At 44.8% G+C, this 26872-nt stretch overlaps 1 protein-coding gene across 1 annotated transcript in view; it reads left to right on the top strand.

Moving 5' to 3' along the window:
* FIG4 (FIG4 phosphoinositide 5-phosphatase) overlaps positions 1–26872 on the top strand; it is a 600391-nt gene that overhangs the window by 465353 nt on the left and 108166 nt on the right. The window contains 1 exon segment of the mRNA XM_029595282.1: positions 8173–8259. Coding sequence (XP_029451142.1) covers positions 8173–8259 — 87 coding nt within the window.

The following is a 26872-nucleotide window of genomic DNA, read 5'->3' as shown; positions in this document are numbered from 1 at the left end:
ATAATCAATTTTCCCAAGCGCAAGCTTCAGCCATCCCAGTCCCTGGAATTCTTGGGGGCGCATTTCGATACCAGAGTCGCAAGGTGTTCCTTCTGGACACGAGAGCACTCAAACTCAGGGACCAAGTGCGCATTTTTCTCTCACTTCCTCTACCCATGGCCTGGGACTACCTTCAGATCCTGGGTTCAATAGCTTCCACTATTGATCTAGTTCCTTGGGCTTTTGCGCATATGCGTCCATTACAGAAAGCTTTGCTGTCCCGCTGGAAGCCAGTGTCGGAGCAGTTTCAGATGCCTCTCCCGCTCTCAGCGTCTCCCGTCGCCGAGCTGCAATGGTGGCTCTCGCCTGTCCACCTCTGGCAGGGAGTTTCCCTTCAGACGCCACAGTGGATCATTGTCAACCTCTCCGGCTGGGGGGCAGAACCAGTCTGCTCAGGAATACTGGTCCCCAGTACAAACTCGCTGGCATCTCAATCAACTGGAGGCACAAGCGGTGCACCTGGCTCTCAAGGTCTTCCTCCCTTTGCTCCATTGCCAGGCGGTACGAGTTCTCTCGGACAGTTCCACCACAGTAGCTTATATCAATCGCCAGGGAGGCACCAGAAGTCGCCTGGTAGCTCTGGAAGCCAGCACCTGAGCGGAGCATCACCTGGATTGCTTAGCGGCTTCCCACATTGTTGGGAAAGAAAATGTTCAAGCCGATTTCCACAGCCGTCAGCGATTGGACCCCTGCGAGTGGGAATTGTCAGATGGAGCGATTAATCTGATCGTCCACAGGTGGGGTCTCCCACACTTGGATCTGATGGCCACAAGGAACAATGTGAAGGCCCCCAGGTTCATCAGCTGCAGAAGGGAACATTGTGTGGAAGGAGTGGACGCGCTGGTTCTACCCTGGCTTCTCGATGTTCTCCTGTACGTTTTCCCTCCTTGGCTGCTAGTGGGAAAGGTACTCAGAAGAATAGAGCTCCTTCAGGGTCCCGTCATTCTAGTGGGTCCCGAGTGGCCCCGCAGACCATGGTTTGCGGATCTGGTGAACCTCGCCACGGACGGCCCTCTCCGCCTCAGTCATCTCCCACACCTGCTTTGACACGGTCCCGTATTTTTCGATCAGGCAGTTTGCTTTTGTCTAGTGGCCTGGCTTTTGAACGGCGGAGATTGAGAACGAAGGGATATAAGGAAAAACTCTACCTCTCTCAGTTATGTCCGGGTCTGGAAGCTCTTTGAAAATGCGTGTGCCACATCAGGAGTGTCGGCTCTTAAGGCTCCAGTATCCGAGGTCCTTTCCTTCCTACAGAATGGTCTTGTCCTTCGGTTCCTTGTGGGTGCAGGTTTCCGCTCTCAGCTCCCTCTTAGGTAGCATTGATGGTTACACGGTGGCGGCTCATCTCGATGTCGTTTGCTTCCTCAAGAGGGCCAAGCATTTGAATCTGCTGAGCCGGGCTACTTGTCCCTCGTGGAGTCTTAGCTTGGTTCTTCGAGTTCTCTGTGAAGCCCCCTTCGAACCCCTCTGGCGGGCTACGCTTAAGGATCTGACTCTCAAGACAGTCTTTCTGGTGTCTATTTGTTCCACCAGAAGGGTGTCAGAGCTCCAAGCTTTATCTTGCAGGGAACCCTTTTTACGTTTTTCTGATTCAGAGGTCTCCCTCAAGATGGTACCCTCCTTCTTGCCGAAGGTCATTTTCTTCTTTTCATGTCAATCAGTCGGTGGAACTCCCGGATTTTTCATCTGAAGACATAGCGAACACTTCTGGGGGTGATCTCCAGCGCCTGGATGTAAAACGAGTCTTACTGCGTTACCTACAGGTTACAAATGATTTCCGGGTCTCGGATCACTTGTTTGTCCTATGGAGTGGTCCATATAAGGGTAACAAGGCTTCTAAGGCCACGATTGCATGTTGGCTAAAGGAGGCTATTGTGTCGGCATACATCTGTAAGGGACGTTCGGTTCCAGAAGGCTTAAAGGTCCACTCCTTGTGTTCTCAGGCCACTTCGTGGGTGGAGAATCAGTCGGTCTCTCCGCAGGAAATATGTAGAGCAGCGACGTGGAAGTATGTGTACCTTTGCTCATCATTACCGCCTCAATGTACATGGCTCCTTCAGGCGACAGGTTCTTCGAGTGGGACTGTCTCGGTCCCACCCTGTTTAGGGAAGCTTTGGTACATCCCACGGTCTGGACTGATCTGGGTACGTACAGGGAAAGGAAAATTGGTTCTTACCTGCTAATTTTCGTTCCTGTAGTACCACGGATCAGTCCAGGCACCCTCCCGTGCTAGACCTGATCCGTCCGCTCGAAGGTTCTTTTCTTTACAGGTTTCTGGATACCTGGATTTTCTATTATTACTTAAGGCACCGGAAGCATCTTACAGATGAAAATGAAAATACAATTTTATGCAAGAGCGTTTTTGTTATACAGAATTCTTTCAATTGCTCAGTTGTTCAATTTATCAGTTTTCTTGTTACTTGCTTGATCTTTTTAAAGTTATGTCTGCTTTGAAAGTGTTTATAGTGAAGGGATGCAGGGTAGGCTCTGTCCTGATATAGGATACCCTTTCAGTTTTGTCTGTCTCCATCTACTGGACAGGAGGCTCAACCCACGGTCTGGACTAATCCGTGGTACTACAGGAACGAAAATTAGCAGGTAAGAACCAATTTTCCTATGTCATAATGCTCCATGGTGAGACAGCACCTTGAATACTGTCTGCAGTTCTGGTCACCACATCTCAAAAAGGATATAGCTGCACTGTATAAAGTGTAGAAAAGGGTGACTAAAATGATAAGTGGCCTGGAATGACTCCCCTATGAAGAAAGGCTAAAGAGGTTAGGGCTATTCAGCTTGGAGACGAGATGGCTGAGGGGGGGATATAATAGAGGTCTATAGAATCATGAAAGAACTTGAATGAGTAAATGTGAAATGGTTATTTACTCTTTCGTATAATACAGGGAATAGGATGCATTCCATGAAGTTAGCAAGTAACACATTTAAAACAAATCAGAGAAAATTATTTTTCACTTAACACACTTTTAAGCTCTGGAATTCGCTGCCAGAGGATGTGGTTAAGGCAACTAGTTTAGCTGGGTTTAAAAAAGGTTTGGATAAGTTATTAGTCAATAGAGAATAGCCACTGCTTATTACCAGAATTAGTAGCATGGGATCTGTTTAATGTTTGGGTACTTGCCAGGTACTTGTGACTTGGATTGTCTGCTGTTGGAGACAGGATACTGGGCTTGATGAAACCTTGGTCTGACCCAGTATGGTATATCTTATGTTCTTATAACTTAACAAGTGTTTTGGTTAACTTTACACTGAATATTCAGCCCAAATTTGTCTGGTTAACTTTGTCCACATATGGCCAGCTGAACATCAACCCCTTTATTCATAAACTTTCAGATTTTCTTTTTGTTCTGTAAGAAGATGCAAATCTGCCCCATTTCTTTATAGTTAGGATATTGGGCTTGATGGATCTTTGTTCTGACCCAATATGGCAAGTTTTATGTTCTTATTCACTGCAAAAAAAAAGTGTATAATCCTGCCTTTGAGGTGCTAAAATCCAAGGGAGCAGTACTTGATTGTGTAAGGATGGGGATTTGGATTTAATTACTCAGCTTTCCAAACCTCTGCTCAAGGCTAGTTACAGTTCAGGTATGGGAGGATGTAATAAAGGTAGTGTAGATGGGTTTAAAAAATGTTCAGACAAGTTCCTGGACAAGTAGACTTGAGGAAAGCCACTATTTATCTCTGTTCGATAGCAGCAAGGGATCTATTTACCGTTTGGGTTCCTGCCAGGTACTTGTTACCTGCATTCACCACTGCTGGAGACAGGATGTTGGCCTTGATGGACCCTCGGTCTGACCCAGTATGACAAATCTTATGTGATACTGAGGTGCACGAAACAGGAGGGAGACCTTGGAGTGATAATATCTGATAATTTCATGGTAGCAAAACAATGTGACAAGGCAGCAGGCAGAGAAATGCTGAGGTGCATAGAGAAGGGTATAACCGGTAGAAATGAAGGAATAATGCCTCTGTGCAGGTGGTTGGTGACATTTCATTTAGTGTGTTATCTGCAAAAGGTTATAGTAACCCTGGAGGTGGTCCAGAGAAGGGCTGCCAGAATGGTGCAGGCTGGGTACCAAAACCTTATGAGATGAGACCTAAGGGCTTATGTATTCACTAAAGGGGAAGGAGGAGGAGAGATAGTGTAGAGATACTGAAATATCTCAAAAGTATAAATAATGCTCAAGCAGCAAAATTTGTTCAGTGGAAAGGAAGATCTAGAACCAAAGATCATGACATGGGTCTAAGGGTGTGCACTCAAAAATAAGATAAGGAAATATTTCTTCACAGGGTGGTGGATGCAGTAGTGGAGGCAAACCCAGTCATAGATCTAAAAAAAAAAAAAAAGCCTGGGATAAACACAGAAGATCCATCGTTCATGAAGGAATTAAAGATTAACCCAGAGAAAAAGTGAGGTCTACAGAACTGAAACGGGAGGAAAATCGGCTGACTAGCTGGGCCTTTGGGCCCTGAACTGCTCTCATATTCCATGCTCTTGTGCAAAGGTCAGGAGACTTCCTGCCTCCATTTTAGCCAGAGTCAAGAACAAAGGAGTCTGCTCTCCCTGCTGCAGCAGTGTCCGACTATTGGCTATCAGATAATGGCTTGCAGATCCACTCTAAGGCAGGGTCGGTATTCAGAACTAGTTATTTTTTTCAGTCTCTGTTATCGGCATTGAGGATCCATTTAGCTTGCATGCTGGAGTATTAAAGGTCGATTTTAAAAGCCCTGTGCGCGCCAAAGCCGAGAGATATGCGTGGGCCTTGGGCCAACGCGTGCCGCACGGATTTAAAAAAGTACATGAGTCCGCACATATCTCCTGGTACGCACACAGATCAAAATCTTTAGAAAAGGACTGGGACATGGGCATGGTCTGGGCGGGACATGGGTGTTCCAGGAAGTTACTTTGAAATGTGCATGTGCAGGGGTCCCCCTACCATGTTAACGTTACCTCTGCTGCTGATGGCGTGTAAGTGTTAAAAAAAAAAAAAACAGGCGAGTCAGCGGGGTTTAAAAGGCAGGCTAGAGGGGTTAGGGAATCTGATCGGTTAACTGAGCGAACGGGGAGAAAGGGCTATTGCGTCGGCAGGCGTATCTAATAAAATCCCCTCCGCTTATGCGGTAGAGCTGGCACGCATACATTTTTGCCTGCGTGGCTGTTTGAAAGTTATCGTCTTAGTGCATAGCATGTTATTTTTTTGTGCACACTATCCGTTCATGCAGAGACCCCTGAATGACATAATCCTGTCACCAGAGCTGTCGGATGTCTGATAATCCCCCACACCTTGTCTTATGCTGTGAATTTAGCTGTAATGCTCTTTCATTTTTGTCTTCTGGCTTTTCCCTTCAGCTGCACTTTTTCCTTTCCTTCGCTGACTCACAGTGCTAGTTACATGGCAGGGGCTGGGAACAGCCAAGAGAGAGCTAAGCCTTAGCAACAGTTGGGTTGTTATAGCACTGGCCCTAGGCTACAAATAAAATGTATGCTGCGGTATTTAGCATGCTTTTCCAGAATGTCAAAGATCCTGATAGAGTTTTTAGGGAGCGCCATTTTATCGAGTTGGGAGGCGCACTGATTGTACCCCGCCTCAAGCCCTGTCGATATGGTGGAACAGGTGAATAAAGGACAGTTATTTACCCTTTCAAATAAGGTAAAACAAGAGGCTACACCTTGAAACTAACAACCAGCAGATTCAAAGCAAGTCATACAAAGTACTTTTTCACTCAGTGCACAGTGAAGTTGTACAGTCTGTTACCAGAGGACATGGTCAAGGCAACTAGCACAGCAGGATTTAAAGAGGTTTGGAACAGTTCCTGGAGGAAAAAATCCATAACACATTCTTAATAAGGTAGACTAAAGAAAGTTGCTGCTATATCCCTAGGACTGAGTAACTGAAAATAGATCTACTTCATTGTATCTGCCGGGTACTTGCAACCCAGGCTGACCATCATCAGAGACAGGAGGTCTGACCCAGCATGACATTTTTTTTTTTTTTTTTACTTTTATTAATTTCTTAAAATATTTAATCAAGAGACTCTTGAAAATAGAAAAGCACAGCAATATGCATAGGCATAAAAAAAAATCAAACATGGAAAAACTGCACGGCATTTCTTATGTTGTTATGAGCTGTAAAAATAAATTTGAATTAGAAAACTGAAGCTGAGAGTTTTTCCTAGCTTAGTTCTTGTCAGAGCTTCATTAAGTACTGTGTTGTTGTGGCTGTCGTCAGTGAATGCTCACTAACATAGCTCCTGACAAAGCTGCAGTGAATATTAGAGGGGAAGTGGGGCATTCTGGTTTTCTCCATTGAATGACACTTAATGTTGGAAATGATGCAGTCTGTGTTGTGGGTCTGTAATGTTGCTTATTGGGTGGAGCTGTAATCAGTGAATGCTCTCTGACATAGCTCCTGGGAAAGCTGCAGTGATTGGATGCAGTGGAATAATGGAGGGGTTTTCTTAATTGCTGGGTTTTTTTTTTTTTTTGCAAGGGAGGGACATTTTTACCTGGGAAACAGAATTAACTGACAATTTTTTTCATATAGTTTTATACCCTTTTCTAAACCATTATAAATGGATATTACAGAAATGTGAAATTTTTGTAGAGAATTGAACTCAGTGAGCTAATACTTTGCTGTAAAACGGTGAATGAAAGGAATGGAGAATAAAATGGGGAATGTCATAATACCTCTGTATCGCTCCATGGCGATGCCGCACCTTGAGTACTGCATGCAGTTCTGGTTGCTACATCTCAAGAAAAAGATAGTTGCGCTGGAGAAGGTACAGAACAGGGCGATCAAAATGATAAAGGGGATGGAACGGCTCCCCTATGAGGAAAGGCTAAAGAGGTTTGAGCTGTTCAGCTTGGAGAAGAGACGGCTGAGGGAAATATAATAGAGGTCTATAAAATCATGAGTGGAATAGAATGGATTAATGTAAATTGGTTATTTATTCTTTCAAAAAATACAAAAACTAGGGCATACTCTATGAATTTAGTAAGTAGCACATTTAAAACAAATCAGCTAAAATTCTTTTTCACTCTGCACAATAAAGCTCTGAAATTTGTTGGCAGAGGAAGTGGTTAGGGCAATTAGTGTAGCTGGGTTTAAAAAAGGTTTGGATAAGTTCCTGGAGGGAGAAGTCTATTAACTGCTATTAATCAAGCTGACTTACACTGAAGTACATGGGAAAGTTTTTTGTTTTATTTCTGATGTCTGAACATAACATAATAACATAAGAAATTGCCTTTACTGGGTCAGACCAAGTGTCCATCAAGCCCAGCATCCTGTTTCCAGCAGTGGCCAATCCAGGCTACAAGTACCTGGCAAGTACCCAAACACTAAGTAGATCCAATGCTACTGATGCCAATAATAGCAGAAGCCATTCCCTAAGTCAACCTGATTAATAGCAGTTAATGGACTTCTCCTCCAAGAACTTATTCAAACCTTTTTTAAGCCCAGCCTCACTAACTGCACTTACCACATCCTCTGGCAACAAATTCCAGAGCTTAATTGTGCGTTGAGTGAAAAAGAATGTTCTCCGATTAGTTTTAAATGTGCTTCATGCTAACTTCATGGAGTGCCCCCTAGTCCTTCTGTTATCCAAAAGAGTAAATAACCAATTCACATTTGCCCATTCTAGACCTCTCATGATTTTAAAGACCTCTATCATATCCCCCCTCAACCGTCTCTTCTCCAAGCTGAACAGCCCTAACTAACGTCTTTAGCCTTTCCTCATAGAGGAGCTGTGTGGCTTGTGTTCGGCTCTGCCTGAGAATGTTCAGAATTTTCTGCTTGTTTTAGAACTCAAAATTGAGAGAGAATATGGGTGGTAGGAAGTCCAGAGAATGAGAAGGTTAGTATTGGGCACTGTGACAAAACCACTTGAAAAGAAGACTGCCATTGGAAAACGATTGCAGGTCCTTCCATTATTTGCTATGCCTTTATGCGCTGGTTAAGAGAAAGCTTGTTCTGAGAACATTTCTAAAGTTATTTTAGCCATTGTTTTTGACTTAGCAACTTTATTTTTGTCTAGAAAAGGAGCATGACATTTATTTAAATCAATAAACCTTTCAGTCTTTTTCTCACTGCTTCTGGTTTTGTCCATTCCTATTCTTAGGTTTGTTCAGCTGGGTCAAAGTCAACATAAGCATGACAAGAATAGTCAACAGCGTGGTTTGAATTGCTCGGATGGAGTTATAAACCTGTAAGTATCAATGTTTCCAATGCTTTTCTGAGTTTCTGGACATCCTCTGATGCACTTTATTTCTTGATAAAGGAAACCTAGTAGAATGTATCATCAGTTTTAAAGCATCTTGAATCGCATGGAAGCCACTTAAGTCTGGTTCCCGTTTATTGATCTTCATTTCATTTGAGGTGGGTTGTCAAGATCTCACTTGGTTTTTGTTCAATTGTTTTCCATCTCTGGGTTAGAACAATATCAGGAGAAAAATGTTAAAACCCCTACAGCACTGCTGTCTCTGTTACTAAAATCTGGCTGGAAGGCTAAGGCCATTGCAGGCAAGAGCACCCGTTTCACTGCTGTAGACTGATCTGGGAGCTTGGCGAACACTGACCAAAGTCTTTGCTGGTATGTTTACTGGATTGTTTTGGGGGTCTTCAGCATACAAAGAGGTCTGTCTTTTGTGCATCTGTACAGTGCAGCATAATTCAGCAGCTCTGTAAAAGTGAGGAGTAGTAGTAAAAGTAAAATACTGTTTCTACATGTATTAAGTAACTTATTAAATGAAAACCAGCAAAGTAAAGGTGACACCTGCTCTGCACCCCTTCGCTGGCCAGATACAGGAATCATCCTTACCCTGTCACTTTACCAGCTCTCTTTTAATACATTGTATTTTTGGGAAGCTAACGAGAACTCCCTTTCCTCCTCCCAATTAGCATGTTCTACACTGTATCTGTTATACAGCAAATATGATTTCTGCCAAGCATGTTCTCTCGACAAGCAGGGATGTCATCTGACAGAGCTGAACAGACACCTCTCTTTAGCTAGGTAAACTTTTACTACTGAACATGTGTAGGATTTCCCCGCGCATGCATTGCCTCATGAGCCACGCATTATTTTTGTCCAAGCTTCCACACGGAAATGTACCATCTCTCTTTCTCTCTCTCTCTGCGATATTTGTAAGAACATAAGAACATAAGAAAATGCCATACTGGGTCAGACCAAGGGTCCATCAAGCCCAGCATCCTGTTTCCAACAGTGGCCAATCCAGGCCATAAGAACCTGGCAAGTACCCAAAAACTAAGTCTATTCCATGTAACAATTGCTAATGGCAGTGGCTGTTCTCTAAGTGAACTTAATAGCAGGTAATGGACTTCTCCTCCAAGAACTTATCCAATCCTTTTTTAAGCACAGCTATATTAACTGCACTAACCACATCCTCCGGCAACAAATTCCAGAGTCTAATTGTGCGTTGAGTAAAAAAGAACTTTCTCCGATTAGTTTTAAATGTGCCCCATGCTAACTTCATGGAGTGCCCCCTAGTCTTTCTACTATCCGAAAGAGTAAATAACCGATTCACATCTACCCGTTCTAGACCTCTCATGATTTTAAACATCTCTACCATATCCCCCCTCAGTCGTCTCTTCTCCAAGCTGAAAAGTCCTAACCTCTTTAGTCTTTCCTCATAGGAGAGTTGTTCCATTCCCCTTATCATTTTGGTAGCCCTTCTCTGTACCTTCTCCATCGCAATTATATCTTTTTTCCTTCTGTCCAAGTTTGCTTCTTTTAACTCATTTTTCAAGTTTCCTCACTGATTTGCCAGCCCCTCAACAGCACTTTGCAATGCTATTTAAAAATATATAGGTATATCAAGAAAGATGTCCAGCTTCAAGAAGGCCATCTCCAGTAGCTTAAAGGACTGTGTGTGTGATCGCAAGATGTCAGTCACCGACAGCCACCATCTGTTACAGGTGCCTGGGATTAGATTACACCTCAGCTAACTGCTTTGACTGTGGTCAGATGTCACCAAGGTCTCAATGGAGCAGAACTCTGTAAGTCGGTGAAAAGCTGGAGTTGTTCCTCCTCTCAGAGTGGGGCCTCTTCAACCTCCCTCTGTGCTGAGTCGAACAGGAGCACTGCGAGCAAAGCTCTTCCAACTGAGCGCTGGATCTGCCATAGTTCAGAGGTCAAACAGCATGAGCAGGAGCCAGCAAACCCCCTCAGTGCACCCATGGACCGCTTCCCCCTCCTTGCGGGCCTCGGCACAGAAGAAAAAGAAGCACCATTCATCAGAGCTGGCAGCACTGGCAGCTTCGAAGTGTGCATCATCAACCCACTGAGCCTTGACCCTATCATTGAAACATAGAACTATATCAGCAGAAAAGTACCTTATGGCCCCTTTAATCTGCCCAATTAATTTAGCTTTATAATTCCCATTACTTCTTTAGAGATATTCCCTGTATTTATTCCATGCTTTCTTGAATTCAGATACTGTCCTTGTCTCCACCACCTCCAAGGGGAGACTGTTCCATGCATCCACCATCCTCTCCATAAAGAAATATTCCCTAAGATTACTCCTGAGTCTACCCTCTTTCACCCTTATCCCATAACCCCTTGTTCTAGAGCCTTCTTTCCTGTCATGCCAAGGGGTTGTTGTTCTGTTAGCAAGGCCTTACATTCTGTTCTGTTAGCGAGACCGTAAGGCCTTGCATTTTGTTCTGGGAACGCTAGGAGAACGGTCCCATCTGGAGGAGATTGTGTGCCCTTGGGCCTCGGCACGACTCCAGAAGACTCCAGAGCAGCCCCGAGGTAGGCGAGGTGTGTCCCTGCATGGGTGAAGACTAAGGTCTGACCCTCTACTGGACTTGCATGCTTCTGGAAGGCCAACAACGCAATGTTGGTTACTGAACAGTTCTCCGACCGTTCCCAGCCCTTTCGGACCTGCCGCAAGGATATCAGCAAAAAGCAACAGCCGGACTTAGGACGAGGGCAGACGAAGGGCTTGTGACATAGAAGACTCTAGACGAGACGAGGAACTTGGAAGACTCTGGACGAGACGAGGAGCTTGGAAGGTTCAGACATTAGCACTGTCTCTCAGGGCGCCCTACACAGCCCACCGACACGGGCAGACTCAATGGGCTGGTCACAGACCACCCTGTTCCACTGCGCACCCTACACAACTTGGAGAGGTTGGTCATGGACCATGCGAAGAGCGGGACAAGCGCAGGAAGGGAATCCAGCTGAGACGAAACTCCAATGACGAGAACAGGAACCGACGAGACGGATTTACCCCATCAAGGTGTCATCTAGAGAACCAAAGGAGCTTGGAGGGTCAAGATGACTCTGGACAAGCGAAGGAGGAACGGAACCTCGGAACATGAGGAAGTCTGGAACATCAGGAAGCCTGGACTAGGAACCTCAGAACATAAAGACATGGAACATCAGGAAGCCACACGAATCAATGAAGACTCAGGACATGGAGCTCCAATGAAGAACAAGGAACGAAGACCTGACAGAGCGCTGGAAGACGAGACTTCCAGGAGCGAAGAACTCCGATGCAAGGCAAAGCAGGAGTGCTGGAGAAGGCCTTTTATAGGGCTGAACCAGGAAACCGGGTGGAGCTGACTTCCGGTGGGGCCAGGAGGACCCCACCTACACTGCCCCATAAGAAGGGGAAGAAGACGCAGGCCTGCCCCTTAGGAAGGGAGGCAGGGCCTTGGAGAGCGGCCATGCTGCCGCTGAAGATGCTGAAGTGCCGGAGAAGCTGGGCCGCTGCGCAGGCAGGGCCCGATGCAGGAGTGGCTGCACCCTGCCGCCAAAACAAGCAGAGGAGAGCGGCACCAGCCGCGGGAAGACACTGGGGATGAAGGCCCCTCTGAGCCGCGGGACGGCAAGGATGTTGGTGGCTCTGCCACAAAGAAGGCACTGAAGTCTGCAGCTCCTGCCGCGGTGAAGAGGAGTCTGATGGGCGGCCTCCGGGCCGCACGAGGCAAGCAGAGTCCATGGCTCCTGCCGCGATGAAGGCCCGGCGTCAGTGGCATCCGGCCGCATCAGGGAACAAGCAGCACAGGAAGGTGAGAGGCCTGTTCGCGGGGGAAACTCCGCAGGCAGGAATCATAACAGTTGTGAGCCCTTGTGCCGCTTGTTAAGTTTGCACTGCCTATCTTGTGTGATAGACCTTAACAGGCAGCGGTTTGCACACCATGGAAGTAGGTCTTCTGCCTAGCCAACCTACTCCCTCTTGGGTTGAGCCCTCAGTTTCTGGCGGCTGGCAGGACTTTCCTGTTGTGATCCAAAAGGTGATGACGGAGGCTAGACAGCTGGCCGAGCTGAGTGAGAACAGAGTCTGGTCCAAGGGCGAGATGAGAATCAAGGGAACAAGTACCAGATCGGACAAGGACAACAGAGGGTGGGACAGGGAATCACAGAAGGAGGACATCAGGAACAAAACAGGAAGCAGGAACAAGAGCCGGAACACGCTGGGCAACTGGCACTGCAAAAGAAAGCAGGGGACCTGTTGCGAAGGCACTGGGTAATGGTTCTGAGCCTCCCTTTATACAAGACAGGATGTGATGTCATCTGAGCATGTCACAGGAAGCCCTGCCAGCCAGACCTATAAAAAAGCTAAAAAACTGCAGGAAGTTCAGCCATGATCCTTGAATGCAGCTTGATGTCGGAGGCACTTCAGACTAGAGGTGAGAGACATTACATTTCTGCTGAAAAGAGGCTCACCTCCTGTGCATGGAAACCTTTGAGATATTTAAATGTCTCTATCATATCTCCCCTATCTCACTTTTCCTCTAGAGTGTACGTTTCGATCTTTTAGTCTATCCCCATATGCTTTAGAACGAAGACCACTGACCATTTTAGTAGCCGCCCTCTAGACTGACTCCATCCTGTTTATATCCTTTTGAAGGTACGGTCTCAAGAATTGTACACAGTATTTCAAATGATGTCTCACCACCCATTTTCTATTGACTATTCCTCTCTCTATGCAGCCAAGCATCTTTCTGGCTTTTACCTTTGTTTTATCCACCAGTTTGGCCATCGAAGATCATCAGATACAATTACCCCCAGATCCCGCTCTTCCTTTTCTCAAATATTGTACCTTTCCCCTCAGGCTTTTGCACCCTAAATGCATCACTCTGCATTTTTTAGCATTAAATCTTAGCTGCCAGATCTTAGAACATTCAGTGAGCTGCTAGATCCCTCCTCATGTTTTCCACTCCTTCGGCTATCCACCCTGTTACAGATTTTGATATAAGCAAAAAGACAAACCTATCCTGTCAATCCTTTCACTATGTCTCTCACGAAAATGTTGAAAAGAATCAGTCAAAGGACTGATCCCTGAAGCACACTGCTAGAACATACCACTCCTCAGAGAAAACTCCAGTTACCACTATCCTTTTCACTTCCCACTCAGCCAGTTTCTAACATAATCAATCAATCTAATTTTACCGCGGGCATTCAATTTATTTATGTCTCCTATGCGGAACTGTATAAAAGGCCTTACTGATATTCCAAGTACAATACATCTAGTGCTCTCCCTTGATCCAATTCTCTGGTCACCTAATTTAAAAAAATTGATCAGATTCGTCTGAAAGATTTACCTCTGGTAAAACCATGCTGCCTCGGACCTTGCAATCTGTTAGATTTAGAAAATTGCACCATCCTCTGTTTTAGCAGCGATTCCATTAGTTTGCTCACCACAGCGGTCAGACTAACTGGCCTGTATATCCCAGCCTCCTTCTCACTTCCCCTTTTATGAATAAGAACCATATCCACCCTTTTCCAGTCCCCCAGAACTGCTCCAGACTCTAAAGAAGCATTGACAAGGTCAGACAGCAGAGCTGCCAAGACATCTCTAATTTTCCTTAGTACTCTCAGATGTGTCTCATCTGGTCCCAACATTTTTTATACTTTATTTTATTTATTTATTTATTTAAAATATCTTTAGTCTGCTTATAGTGATTACATATTTAACATGAAACAGTAAAAACTATAAGACAAACAAAACATATATATCTCATGATAACAAAGTTCTTAAAAAATTAAAAGCTTCTCTATATAATATGTTTCTTAGCATTCAGAAAGGTGTATCCAGAACCAGTGGGTTATGTACCTCTACCAGCAGATGGAGACAGAGCAAAGCTGACGTCACGGTATACATACCCCTGCACTGACATCAGTCCGCCAGTATTCTCCATCTCCAGCAAATGGCGAACGTGCATCTTCCTACTGGGGATTGCTTAAAAAGAAAAAGAAAAGAAGAAGAAAATTAATTCACCCTGCTCTCCTGTTGTGATACCTTATGGTCACTCCCTCAGTTGAGTTTTTCTGAGATAATATCTTCGGATCCCTCCCTCAGATGAGTGCCTTGGTCCAGAAGCTGGTTTAGGCCGGCATGGAATTAGCTGTTAAAAAAATAAAAATATTGCTGAAAGTCAAGCGGGTGCAAGAAGCCAAGCGTGGTGTTGAAGGTCTATGCCCTCTCCCTCCGCAGCTGGAGATTCAGCTAGGTCGAGCTGAGCTCAGGTAGCAAAAAAAAAGAAAAGGGTAAGGTGGAGTTGATTTTAGAGATTCCTCTCCCCTCCAATCTCTGTGCGCCGATCTGACGTCCATTCCCGCCTCCAGGGGAGCTTGGGGACTTGGGCAGCTTCGTGGATTGAGCAGCCTTCTGTGCTAGGCCCCATCTCAGGCTTAGATTGTTTGCCACATAGCAGGCCACTGCGGCATTCACGTGCTTTTCCTCTGTGCGTAAGGCTGCCCACTTTAGGTATTTCGTTTCACGCTTTTGCGCACTGCTGTGCGTCTACTTATGCGCCTAGCTTGGCACTTAGTTGGGCGCATAGAGATGCCTACCTGGGCACTCAGTTGTGCGCATAGGACGCTTACCTGGGTGTTTAGTTATGCGCTTAGGGACATCTAGGTGAATGCACAATGGTGCGCTTAAGGTCGCCTAGGCGGGCGCTCAAGTTGCATACGGAGTGGACGCTCGGGTAGGAGCTCAGTTGAGCGTCTTCCTGAATGATGTACTAGGCACCTCATTTTTGCAAGCCTAATTTTTGAGCACCTATTTTTTCAAATGCCTATTGCGAACACAGCTGGGCTCACAGTTCTCAGATGCCTGTTGGAGCATACTGAAAACTCTATGGCACCGATGGCAAAGAAGCCAAAACACCTTAACCTTTGTGCTGCTTGCCGTATTCGGTTATCTCATCCTGGCGTTCTCTCTAACTTGTGTCAGCACTGTTTGGAGGCTCAGGGAGAATTGTCTCCATTTGGTTTCGCTAAGCCTGGTCCTTCCCAGCATGATGTGGGAATGAATTTAAAAAAAAAAAAAAGAGCTACCAGAGGTTTCGCCTGGTTTTGGGGCTCCCCTACCTGGTTCGTCAGTGGGGGAAGGTAGTTCAGTGGGCGCAGGGCCAATGCCCCCTGGTTTTGGCATGGACCCCTCTGCCTTTTCTTTGGTGGAATTTTTCAAGGGCTACAGTCCTTTCTTCACCCACAGACAGGATTGTAGGCTGTGGTTTTCCACACTCCTGGCACTGTGGATAAGTGTCGGAGTATGTCTAGACCTGCTGCGGGTCATGCTGATAAGGGACCTAGATGGCACGGATGATGAAGCCAATCCTTACTCCCTGCAGGAGGGGAAAAATTACTCCCGACCTGCGTTTCTTTTATAGACATGAGTTACTAGCTCTGAATTCCCAGACATTAAAGATACTGGGCATGCCAGGAGCCGATTCCATTTCTGAGCCAAAGAATCCCATTTTGTTTTCTTGGTGTAAAGCCTCACGTTTCTTTTCTATTATGGAGACTATCCAAGAAATAATTGATTTTGAATGGGGTGCCCTGGAAGCTAATTTTAAAGGGGAATGACCCTTGGAAGGGCTGTACTCCCTAGATCCAGCTGCAAGAGAGCAAGTGCGCTTCCAAAAATGAATGTGCTTGTGTGTGCCGTTCACCAAGCAGATGACTAACCCCACAGGCCATTTAAGCAGGCCTTGAAGCTGTGGCAATGAATTTGCAGATAGCTTCTTTTGCTCCCTGGTGACTCACTCTTGCTTGAGGAAGTTGATTAATTTGGTGTGAATTCCAGAGAGATACGGGCTGCAATCTAGTCTGCACTTCAGCAGCTATGGCTGAGGAATTGGTTGACCAATACATCTTCGTCCTCCCCTGCGGTTGCTGATGCCCTTATGGAGGCTTAATCATTTTGGATTGGAATTTCTGGCAGGACCACTACATAGCCTTCCTTGAAGTTACTTATCTTGAAAATGGCGTTTCTTGTGGCAATTGTTCTGTGATTAGAGTCTACAAACTGCATGCCTTGTCTTGCCACAAACCATTCTGCAAGTGACTCCGGGGACGATTCAGTTGAGTACTGTTCCATCCTTTTTTGTCAAAGTTGGTCTTGGATTTTCATTTTGAATCAATTTCCTACCGACTCTGGACAGGGAGAGAGATGTGGATGAATATTGTCTGTTACGGTCCTTGGATGTCAAGAGGTATATTTAGGAGGTGTCTGAACCTTTCAGAAAGATGAATTGGCTGTTTATTACTCCGTGATTGGCGTAAACAGGGTGAGTGGCATCGCGGGCTACAATAGCCCACTGGATTAAGGAGGTAGTCACGGCCACATACATTGATGCTGAATAGCTGTTGCCAAGTCACATTACAACTCATTCCATTAGGGCTCAGGCAGCGTCATGGCAGAGATTAGATTGCTGTCTCCCATCGAGATTTGCCAAGCTGTGATGTGGTCCTCCTTACATACCTTTTCCAGGTATTACGACTGGATGTGCAGGCCCGGGAGGACGCAGCCTTTGCATCTGCGGTATTGATTGGCCCGTGGGCAGCCTCCCGCCCTGTTCAGGAGTAGCTTTGATACATCCCATTGGTTCAGGATCCACCTATCCGAATGCTAAGAAAGGAAAAATACTACTTACCTGATAATTTCCTTTTCTTTAATAAGGATAGGTGGATCCACCTTCCTGCCTCAGCTGCTGGATATTTGTGCTTTTCTCCTGCGTGGCTGCGTGTTCCAGGGATTACTGGTAAGTGTCAATCCAGTCCCTAGACGTGTTATTACACTCATTGTCTGAGCTCAGTGTGTCCTGTTAGCAGAGTGCTCAAGTGGTTGTCTGTTAATAATCAAGTTTTGTTAGTTTGTCCACAGTTGGCATTTGCAGAGAGTACTGGCGGGCTGATGTTAGTATAGGAGTATATATACCGTGATGTCAGCTTTGCTCCGACTCCATCTGTGGTAAGAAAATAAGAAATTGCCATACTGGGTCAGAATAAGGGACCATCAAGCCCAGCATCCTGTTTCCAACAGTGGTCAATCCAGGCTACAAGTACCTGGTAGAAGTGAATAACCCACTGGTTCTGGATATACCTGTCCTTTTTAAAGAAAAATAAATTATCAGGTATTTGTTAAATAAACCAGATAATAATTTCTTAAAGATTTAAAAACCAAAGTCAAAACTTTAAATGTTACACTTAACAATTCTGGTAACCAGTATAATTGCTGCAGTCGGGGAGTGATCTGCTCCTGCAGTGGAGTTTTTGTCACCAGGCGAGCCGCTGAGTTTTGCAATAATTGCAGAAACCATATATGTTTTTTTGGCAAGCTGACCTTTTTTAATGATTCACAGGTAGAGGCCAATTGTAAGCCAACTGTTTGGGCAATATCTTTCATCTTCCACAGCACAGGGGTTGAATACTTATGCAAGCAGCATTTTTCAGTTTTTCATTTTATTTTACAAGAGATACAGAGAAATAATGAATTGTGACTTTGAAAATGTACTTTAAGAGCATACTGGTTTGCAATAAACTTACTGTTTGGAACAATCTGTATAAATGTCATTTGTAATCCACACAAATCTGCTGACTTTTTAGGGGGTCGAATACTTTTGCAAGCCACTGTATATCGAATTCCAAAGGGCCATGAAAGAATTTCTTAAACAGGGCTGGCTCCTCCGCCCTCTCCCCAACTCTTCTGTCTCCAAGGAGTGGATTCTTTTTTATGGGGGGGAAGGCTAACCTGAGCCCAGGCACTGGACACCTTCTGTGTGTTTGTGTGTATGTATTACCATATCTCTTTGGGGCAGGTACCTTGACAAAAGAGGCAGGACTGTGGTTGGTTGTAGAAAAGTCAATAAGATCAAACGATAAAGTGTCCCATTACATTCATGTTCTGAGAATTGCAGCGAGCACCGGTTAAATTTGTATCTCCCTCTGTGGAGGTGTCCCTTTGTACTAAAGCTTGGAACTGGTGTTTCATCCATGATGTGGTATGAATTGGTGTCCCAAGGTGGTGGGGGTATCCTAACCCTTTCCCCACAGTACCTGATGTCCAGAGGGCAATCCCGAACTTCCACCTGCCTGTGTCCCAGGGTGGAAACTCCAGTTGGGAATCTCCAGATGTTCTCTTTCCTTCTCCCGTTGACTCCTCTTCAAAAGAATAGATACTGACCCTCCTGGAGGAAGGGCTTTTACTGGAAGAGTCCAGTTCAGGGAAAGGAAGGGGGCAGCAAAATGCCTTCTTCCTAAATCAGATGAAGTAACTCAAGCTTTCCAAAAACACTGGATCTTAACCACAGGTCTCTGCAACCCCTTGAAGGGATGTACAGTTCCCTCCCGCACCTCTGGAGAGGGAGTTTCACCTCCCAGCAGGTGCAGGTCAAAAAACAGCAAAACTCTTACTACTCTGATCAAAAAGGCAACAACAACTGTCTTTTTCTATGTCTTCCCTCCAGCCTATAACCAAGACCTGACAGGGTAGTGTCTCTCCCTTATTTATCTAGGTGGGGGGCCTAAACTTGAGGAGCACACTGAAAACATGCTTTTCCCTTCTGAAAGGAAAACTTTACTGCCTAACTCTCCTCACTCCTAACCCCTCCCCTCATGGACTCAGGGCTACCCAACTCTAGCAAGCCTCTGGGGAAGGTGCATCTTAGGAATGGTAAATCCCTCCAGATCTCTAACCGTGGGCTGGGAGCTAGGGCCATCTAGTGGAAACCTCATAGTCTCTACATAAGATTCATGGCTGCCTCAGTGACTCACCTAAGAGCAGTGTCCATTGAAGTTATCTACGAAGCTGCAACTTGGTCCTCGGTTCACACCTTCATGTCCCACTATTGTCTACACCAATGGTTCTCAACCAGTGTGTCACCAATGGGTGGAAGGTGTGGCACCAAAAATTTGACATAGCAAGCCTCTGCTTTCTATAACAGCCACATGTGCTTGCTGCTTGAGGAGAGTGCAGAGTGTAAGGAGCTGGTACTTAAAATTCCTCACCACCACTCCTTATTGCTGCTTTTCCCTCACCCCTGGCAATCACTGCCACCACCAATCCAAGCCAGAAATTTGCAGGCATGCTGTATCCTGCCCCCACCTTCCTGCCGGTTCCCCCCCCCCCCCCCTTCTTGGCATTTCAGTTTCTCTATATGCTTCTTTATAATTTATGGTCTTTTATTCTGTAGTAGATAAGGGTCAATCTACATTTTGCATGTTTGACAGAGGTGAGGGATTTTGCTAACAAGGATCTAGATTCTGTGTAGGAATCTAGAGCAGTCTGGCTTGTTTTTCCAATAGTAAGTGCACTGTGTTCTATATTTGCAGTCTTGCTTTTTCATAGGTAAGGTTATTGCTGTTCAAGTCCTGGGTGTTAGTACTCTTCTGGTATGGCTGGTATGCTATATCATTTCTAAAATGTCTTTTTAGCAGGTTATCATGTTATTTCACAAAGTGGCTAGCAGGTAAGGGATTGTGAAGAAATATTACTGAGGGGATACCAGAATTTGAATATATTTTTTGTATGGTGAGTTGAAAAGGGGAAATTTCCTAACTCTGCTCTGTATAAACTCCAGAAGAGGTCAGAACTTTGAAGCTGACAGTAAAATGCATGGGAGTTTGTATCAAAAAACTGTGCTGCATATGCATATCAGTCCTAAATTTCTTACTGATGCAGTAAGCAAAGATAATTTTTGTGGAAAAAATAGCATTTAATAATGATATTTTATAAGCAGTTATTGAAATTAAAGAATATGTTATCTTTCTCCTGCATCATTTTCAACAATAAACTATCTAGGATATATTTTCCTTGTAGAATAGCTGTTAAATGTAGTGTGCAATGTGTCACGTGTGTGAGCATCATCTGTGAGGTGTGTCATGACAGAAAAAAGGTTGAGAACCACTGGTCTAGACAATTGTTCCAGAAGTGACAGTAGCTTTGGGCAAGCAGTTTTCACAGCCTGTTCACCCAGTAGTCCACACTCCACGAAAAGGGGAGGGGGGTGGTTCTGGATTGTACTTTTGTTAAATGCTTTGCTGCAACTCTCAGTTTGGGATTCCCCACGTGTCATGGCTAATTTAGCCCTGCTTATGAAAGGAGAAAACAAGTTTGCTTGCTGTAAATGAGGTTCTCTGTAGACAGGATGAATTAGCTATGCTCAATACCTACCCACCTCTCACAATATTCAGTTTGAGGAAATACAGAATAGCAGTATTTTCTGCTTTTCTGTACACTTTTTGGGCTGCTCAGAAATTAACATCTGCTCCGGGCAAATGGCCGCTGTGTCAGGGACCTCTAACTCCGCCCCACCCCACCCCTTTTTCAAAGCCCCAGGACATACGCTTATCCCGGGGCTTTACGCACATCGCCGGGCCTTTTAAAATCTACCCCTATGCATTTCATGTGATTACCGCTATTAGCTTCACGGGGGGGGGGGGGGGGGGGGGAACGCGTTTTTTGGACTCGCTAATCCCCTTATAGCATAAGGGGTTGTTGACGCACATCCAAAACCCACATCCAACCACAGGTTAACTAGTGCTTTGGCTGACTGCGCTGTATTGTATCGACCTGAATGATCTTTGTTCTTGATTTGCTCTCTACCCAGCCCAGATGATAGAAGAGCTGCACTCTTGTTACTCACTCCCAGGGATGGTGACGACTGTCTGTCATTTACCTGGCTAATAATGTTTATGGGCTTTTCCCCTAGGAAATTGCACAAACTTCTTTTAAACCCCACTATGTTCGTCACCTTGACCACACCCTCTGGCAACAGATTCCACAGCTTGATTGTGTGCTTAGGGAAGAAGTACTTTGTGCGATTTGTTTTAAATCTACTGGTTGTTAGTTTCATAGCGTCCCTTTATTTTTATTGTAATATTATGTGAAACTGTAAATAACTGCCCCTCATGTAACCATTCCATCGCACTCGTAATTTTATCGACTTTTATCATATCCCTTTTAAGCTGAAGAGCTCTAACCTATGTATCCTCTCGTCATAGGGGATATGCTCCATCCTCTTTGTCATTTTTGTTGCCTACGTCTGCATCTGCTCTGGTTCTGTTACATGTTTTTTGAGTGTGGGCAACCAGAACTGTACGCAGTAATTGAGATATGGTCGCACCTTGGCTCAATACAGAAGCAAAATGATATGTACCATTTTATTCTCTAGTCCTTTTCAGATCATTTCTAGCATTCTATTTGCTTTTTAAACCATCACCGTGCACTGAGTTGAGGATTTCAAAGTATTGTCCACAAGGACTCCAAGGTCCTTTTCCTGGGTGGTGACTCCCAATACAGAACCCAGCATCGTGCACCTGTAGTTGGGATCCTTTTTCCCTATGTGCATCACTTTGCAGTAGTCCACATTAAATTTCATTTACCATTCAGATGCCCAGTCTCCTTGCTTTCCTGCTGTTTTAACAACTTTGAATAATTTTGTATCATCTGCAAATCTGATCTGATTCAGTGTTCTCTTTTCCAAACCATTTATAATTATGTTAAACAGCATGGGGTAAATATTTAAAGGCATACCAGCTTATCTGACAAAGTTACAAACCAGCTTATTTGGCTAAGTTACAAGGATATTCAGCAGCTTGGCTATGCCACAGAATATCCACACACAAATGCTATTTATCAGGACAGGTGTTATCCAGCTAAGTCTAAACCAGCTCAATAGCAGGTCTAGACTTAGCCAGTTGACTTAACCTGCTAAGCCTCAAAATTGCTTCTTAGAGCAGGATAACTTATCCAGCTAAGTAGCACCAACCCGATCTACCCACTGCCTGCCCCCAAGTTAGCCAGCTAGCTAGATGGTTGATTAAGTGACAAATTATTGATTATCAAAAATCTGCTTTGCCTCACAAATCTGCTTCACTTTTTTGAAGGAGTTAATAAACATGTGGATAAAGGTGAACCAGTAGATATAGTGTACTCGGATTTTCAGAAGGCGTTTGATAAAGTTCCTCATGAGAAATGTCTAGGAAAAGTAAAAAGTCATGGTATAGGTGGCGATGTCCTTTCGTGGATTACAAACTGGCTAAAAGACAGGAAACAGAGAGTAGGATTAAATGGACAATTTTCTCAGTGGAAGGGAGTGGGCAGTGGAGTGCCTCAGGGATCTGTATTGGGACCCTTACTTTTCAATATATTTATAAATGATCTGGAAAGAAATACGACGAGTGAGGTAATCAAATTTGCAGATGATACAAAATTGCTCAGAGTAGTTAAATCACAAGCAGATTGTGATAAATTGCAGGAAGACCTTGTGAGACTGGAAAATTGGGCATCCAAATGGCAGATGAAATTTAATGTGGATAAGTGCAAGGTGATGCATATAGGGAAAAATAACCCATGCTATAATTACACAATGTTGGGTTCCATATTAGGTGCTACAACCCAAGAAAGAGATCTAGGCGTCATAGTGGATAATACATTGAAATCGTTGGTTCAATGTGCTGCGGCAGTCAAAAAAGCAAACAGAATGTTGGGAATTATTAGAAAGGGAATGGTGAATAAAACGGAAAATGTCATAATGTCTCTGTATCGCTCCATGGTGAGACCCCACCTTGAATACTGTGTACAATTCTGGTCACCGCATCTCAAAAAAGATATAATTGCGATGGAGAAGGTACAGAGAAGGGCGACCAAAATGATAAGGAGAATGGAACAGCTCCCCTATGAGGAAAGACTAAAGAGGTTAGGACTTTTCAGCTTGGAGAAGAGACAGCTGAGGGGGGATATGATAGAGGTGTTTAAAATCAAGAGAGGTCTAGAACGGGTAGATGGGAATCGGTTATTACTCTTTCAGATAATAGTAAGACTAGGGGGCACTCCATGAAGTTAGCATGTGGCACATTTAAAACCAATCGGAGAAAGTTCTTCTTCACTCAACGCACAATTAAACTCTGGAATTTGTTGCCAGAGGATGTGGTTAGTGCAGTTAGTATAGCTGTGTTTAAAAAAGAATTGAATAAGTTCTTGGAGGAGAAGTCCATTACCTGCTATTATTTAAGTTGACTTAGAAAATAGCCACTGCTATTACTAGCAACGGTAACATGAAATAGACTTAGTTTTTGGGTACTTGCCAGGTTCTTATGGCCTGGATTGGCCACTGTTGGAAACAGGATGCTGGGCTTGATGGACTCTTGGTCTGACCCCAGTAGGCATTTTCTTATGACTTATCCGGCTATCTAGCAGCCGCTGAAAATTACCGGATATTCAACAGCCGCTAGATAGCAGGATAAATCCTACTTATCCAGCTATTCTTCATTTGAATATTGGCCTCCACATGTCCTTGTGGCAGTCCACTAATGACTTTTATCCATTTAGAATTCTGACCACTTAGTCCTACTCTCTGTTTCTGGCCTTTTAACCAGTTACCTATCTACAACAGGACACTGTCCACTGTCCTATGACTTTGTAATTCTTAAGGAGTTTCTTGTAGAGGTTTTTGTTAGATGCCTTCAGAAAATCCAGAAACACTATTATCTACCTGCTCACCCTTATCCACATGTTTTACACCTTCAAAAAATCAAATAGATTTGTAGGTCAAAGTAGAAAAGTAAACGCCTGATTGGTAGATCATGTCCTTCCATCTGTCTGTGACCTTATTTCAGCAGGCAAATCATAGAGTGGATTGGAGCTCCATTCAAGATTTTGCTGTTGGAGACTTAATATAGTCGAATGTGATGATTTATAATGTTATGGGGAAGAGGGAGCATTTACCTCCATTTGCTGTGAGACATTTACAGTATCTTCAAAGATAGTTCCATGTGCTAAGCCTGTGCACACTAACAGGTTTTACATGCCCTAAGTCATTGTGTGCCTTAAAATATATTAATGCAGTGGAAAGTGAATTAATCCACACCATGTGGAAGAGCACGTGGCTGTGGCAGGCAAAATAACTTTGACAAACGAATGCTACTGTTATGTATGTTAGTTCAATTGAGAGTACATCTCTTAGATTTCTGCTCTCCAAGAGGCTTTGCACCCATGGCCAGTGGAAGTACTTGGCAAACTAAGTGGCTGCCTAGAGCACCACAGTTGTGGGGTGGTGGCAGCAGTAGCAGTAGACCAGGCCAGCATAGTGGCAGAAGCTTGCCAGCATGCTTCCTGCTGTTTCTTCTGTCACCTACTCTGCTGACTGTCTCCTGTGGCAGTGGCTTTCAGCAGCCCTGTGACCCAGCTTCCCTTCTGGGTTCTCGCAGCAGCATTGAAACTCCCAGCTGTGCTCCCAGGAACTCGCCTCTGGTGGTGGGAGCCAGCAAAAATGACCCCGTCACCTTCTCAGCACCGCCTGGCTCCTGGGGCAGGAGAGAGGAAGAGCAATGCTTCTAGGGTTGGAGGATGGGGCAGAGAGAAAGAGGAAAGCTGCTGGGGGTGCAGGGGCAGCGCATGGCTGATGTTTTGCTTACGTGTCTAATTCCCTTGCACTGGCCCAGTTTGCCCCATGGGCGGTTGCCTCTTTCACCCACCACTAGTTATGACCTTCGCATGCTGAGCTTACTCCCAGCAACTGGGAAGACCTAAGCTCTTTATGCCAGGCTGAGGCCATAATCTCCGATGATACTGTTGGGTCTGAGAAGTAAGAGATGCAAGGTAAAACCTGTGCAGAGGTCTTCTGAGTACTTTATTAACCCAAGGGACAACCAACCAACTGGCAGACTGAACTCAGAAATTGTCCAGGAATGCTTTGCTATGGAGGCTAAACCACTGATCCACAGAAGAGAGATGAATGCTAGCTAAACACATTTGATTTTTTTTTTTACAGTAATTTAGGTGAAGCCATAGGCAGTTGCTCTTGAATCAATTCTCATTATTTCATCATTTTGCTAAATGTTAGTCAGCTTGTGGCATTTCTATGATTTATTGGGAACAAAGTACACTTTGTGAGTTCTGAACTGTATTTGAAATACTTGCTTTCAGGCCCTACCAGATTCCAGACTAACTGAAAGTGACTTTAGGAAAGCTCAGTTTTATATTTTATCTTATAGAAAGTGTACTGTATTTGAGACCTTAACCAGAACTAGGCCACTTCATCTTGTTTGGGATCCTGCCAGATACTTGTGAGCTGGATTGGCCACTGTTGGAAACAGGATACTGGTCTCGATGGATCCTTGGTCTGACCCAGTATGGCCCACTTCTTATGTTCTTATTTTCTTGTATGGGAAGGACATACTTTTTGCAGCTCCCATGCTTTTTCTGACTACATATCTAAAGTTATTTACCAGTTCATCTTGGAACAAGCCTGCGTATGTAGTGAATGACAAGATTGCGTGCAGTGTATTAGTGCAGCTACGTTTGCAGCACAGCAGATAATTGCATAATGCAGCAATCCGTGAATCAATGAATCATCTTTCACAGCAGGGTTTAGGGGACTATTGTGGAAGTCTGTGATGTCCACAGTGCATGATCTGCGCCAGGGGTCTGCCACCTGTTGCTCCCAAGCTGCATGCGGCTCTTTCAGTACATACTTGTGGCTCTTTAATCCTTTCCCTCACAACCCTGGCAGAAAAGCAGACCATTAACTCATACTAGCAGCTGCACCTCTGATGCTGCTGTCCCGTGAAACCCATGCTGTACGCAGACTCGGCCTGCAAATCCAAGTCCTGTGAGATCACCCACAGTTCAACAGGGCAGCCCATTTGCCCATCAGTATTTGCAGCACAGAGTACAGCATCTAACCTACCGGCAAAAAGAAGCTTGGTTTCTGCCTGGACCAGGAAGAACAGCCCATTACAGCAGTAAGGGCCACTCTGTTGGCTGGGGCTGTTGGGAGAAGGAGGGAGAACTGCACATCTTACTGGAGAGATGGTGTGAGAGAGCTGGGGGAACTACAAACCCTTCTTGATTGGAGTGCCGAGGCTGGGGCTGCAGGAGCTGATGCTGTCAGGATGGGGGAGGAAGAGGGCTGGGGGCCACAAGGGCATCAACAGTCAGCCATTAAAACTTTTGAAATTTTATGTAAACAGCAAGGGGATATGCTGAGACGACATTTCTCAAAATATCAAATATTTACTCATAATACATCTAAGAAGAAATATTTCAGTGCACGTCAAACAATATTAAAAATTCACAACAAATACAAATGCATACCCATGATCTCCCCCACCCCTCTAGTTCTTCTCTTAGTCCTGCAAATCTCCAAGCAGAGTGTTAGGTGCTGAGCTGGTGACTTTAATAGTATTGGGAAAGACAGCAGGCAGTAAGCACCTCTCCTGTCTCTAGGGGGGGTACAGGGATTAGGGAAAGGAGTGTTGGGTGGGCTTTCCAGTTGCATTAAGGGAGGGATGAGGGGGGTTGGGGGTCTGAGTTTTGTGGTGTGGGTATGGATGGCCTTATTGTGTTGGGTGGAAGGGCAGGGTTACTGGCAAGTTGAGCATTCTGAAACCCTCCCATGTCCTTCTTACAACTACATGGCCACGCATAAGAAGCTCATTACTCCTCTCATTTAAATAATTAGCATCCACTTTTGTTTTTGAGCGATGTAACAGCAACAGCAGCATGTTTTCTGATGCGCCACCAACTTAAGGAGTCTCTCTCCGCCGATGGGCACAT

The sequence above is a fragment of the Rhinatrema bivittatum genome, chromosome 3, assembly GCF_901001135.1.
Source record: "Rhinatrema bivittatum chromosome 3, aRhiBiv1.1, whole genome shotgun sequence".
Classification (NCBI taxonomy): Eukaryota; Metazoa; Chordata; class Amphibia; order Gymnophiona; family Rhinatrematidae; genus Rhinatrema; species Rhinatrema bivittatum.
Note: the sequence above shows the minus strand (reverse complement) of the source record. Positions and strands in the feature narration are given on the sequence as shown.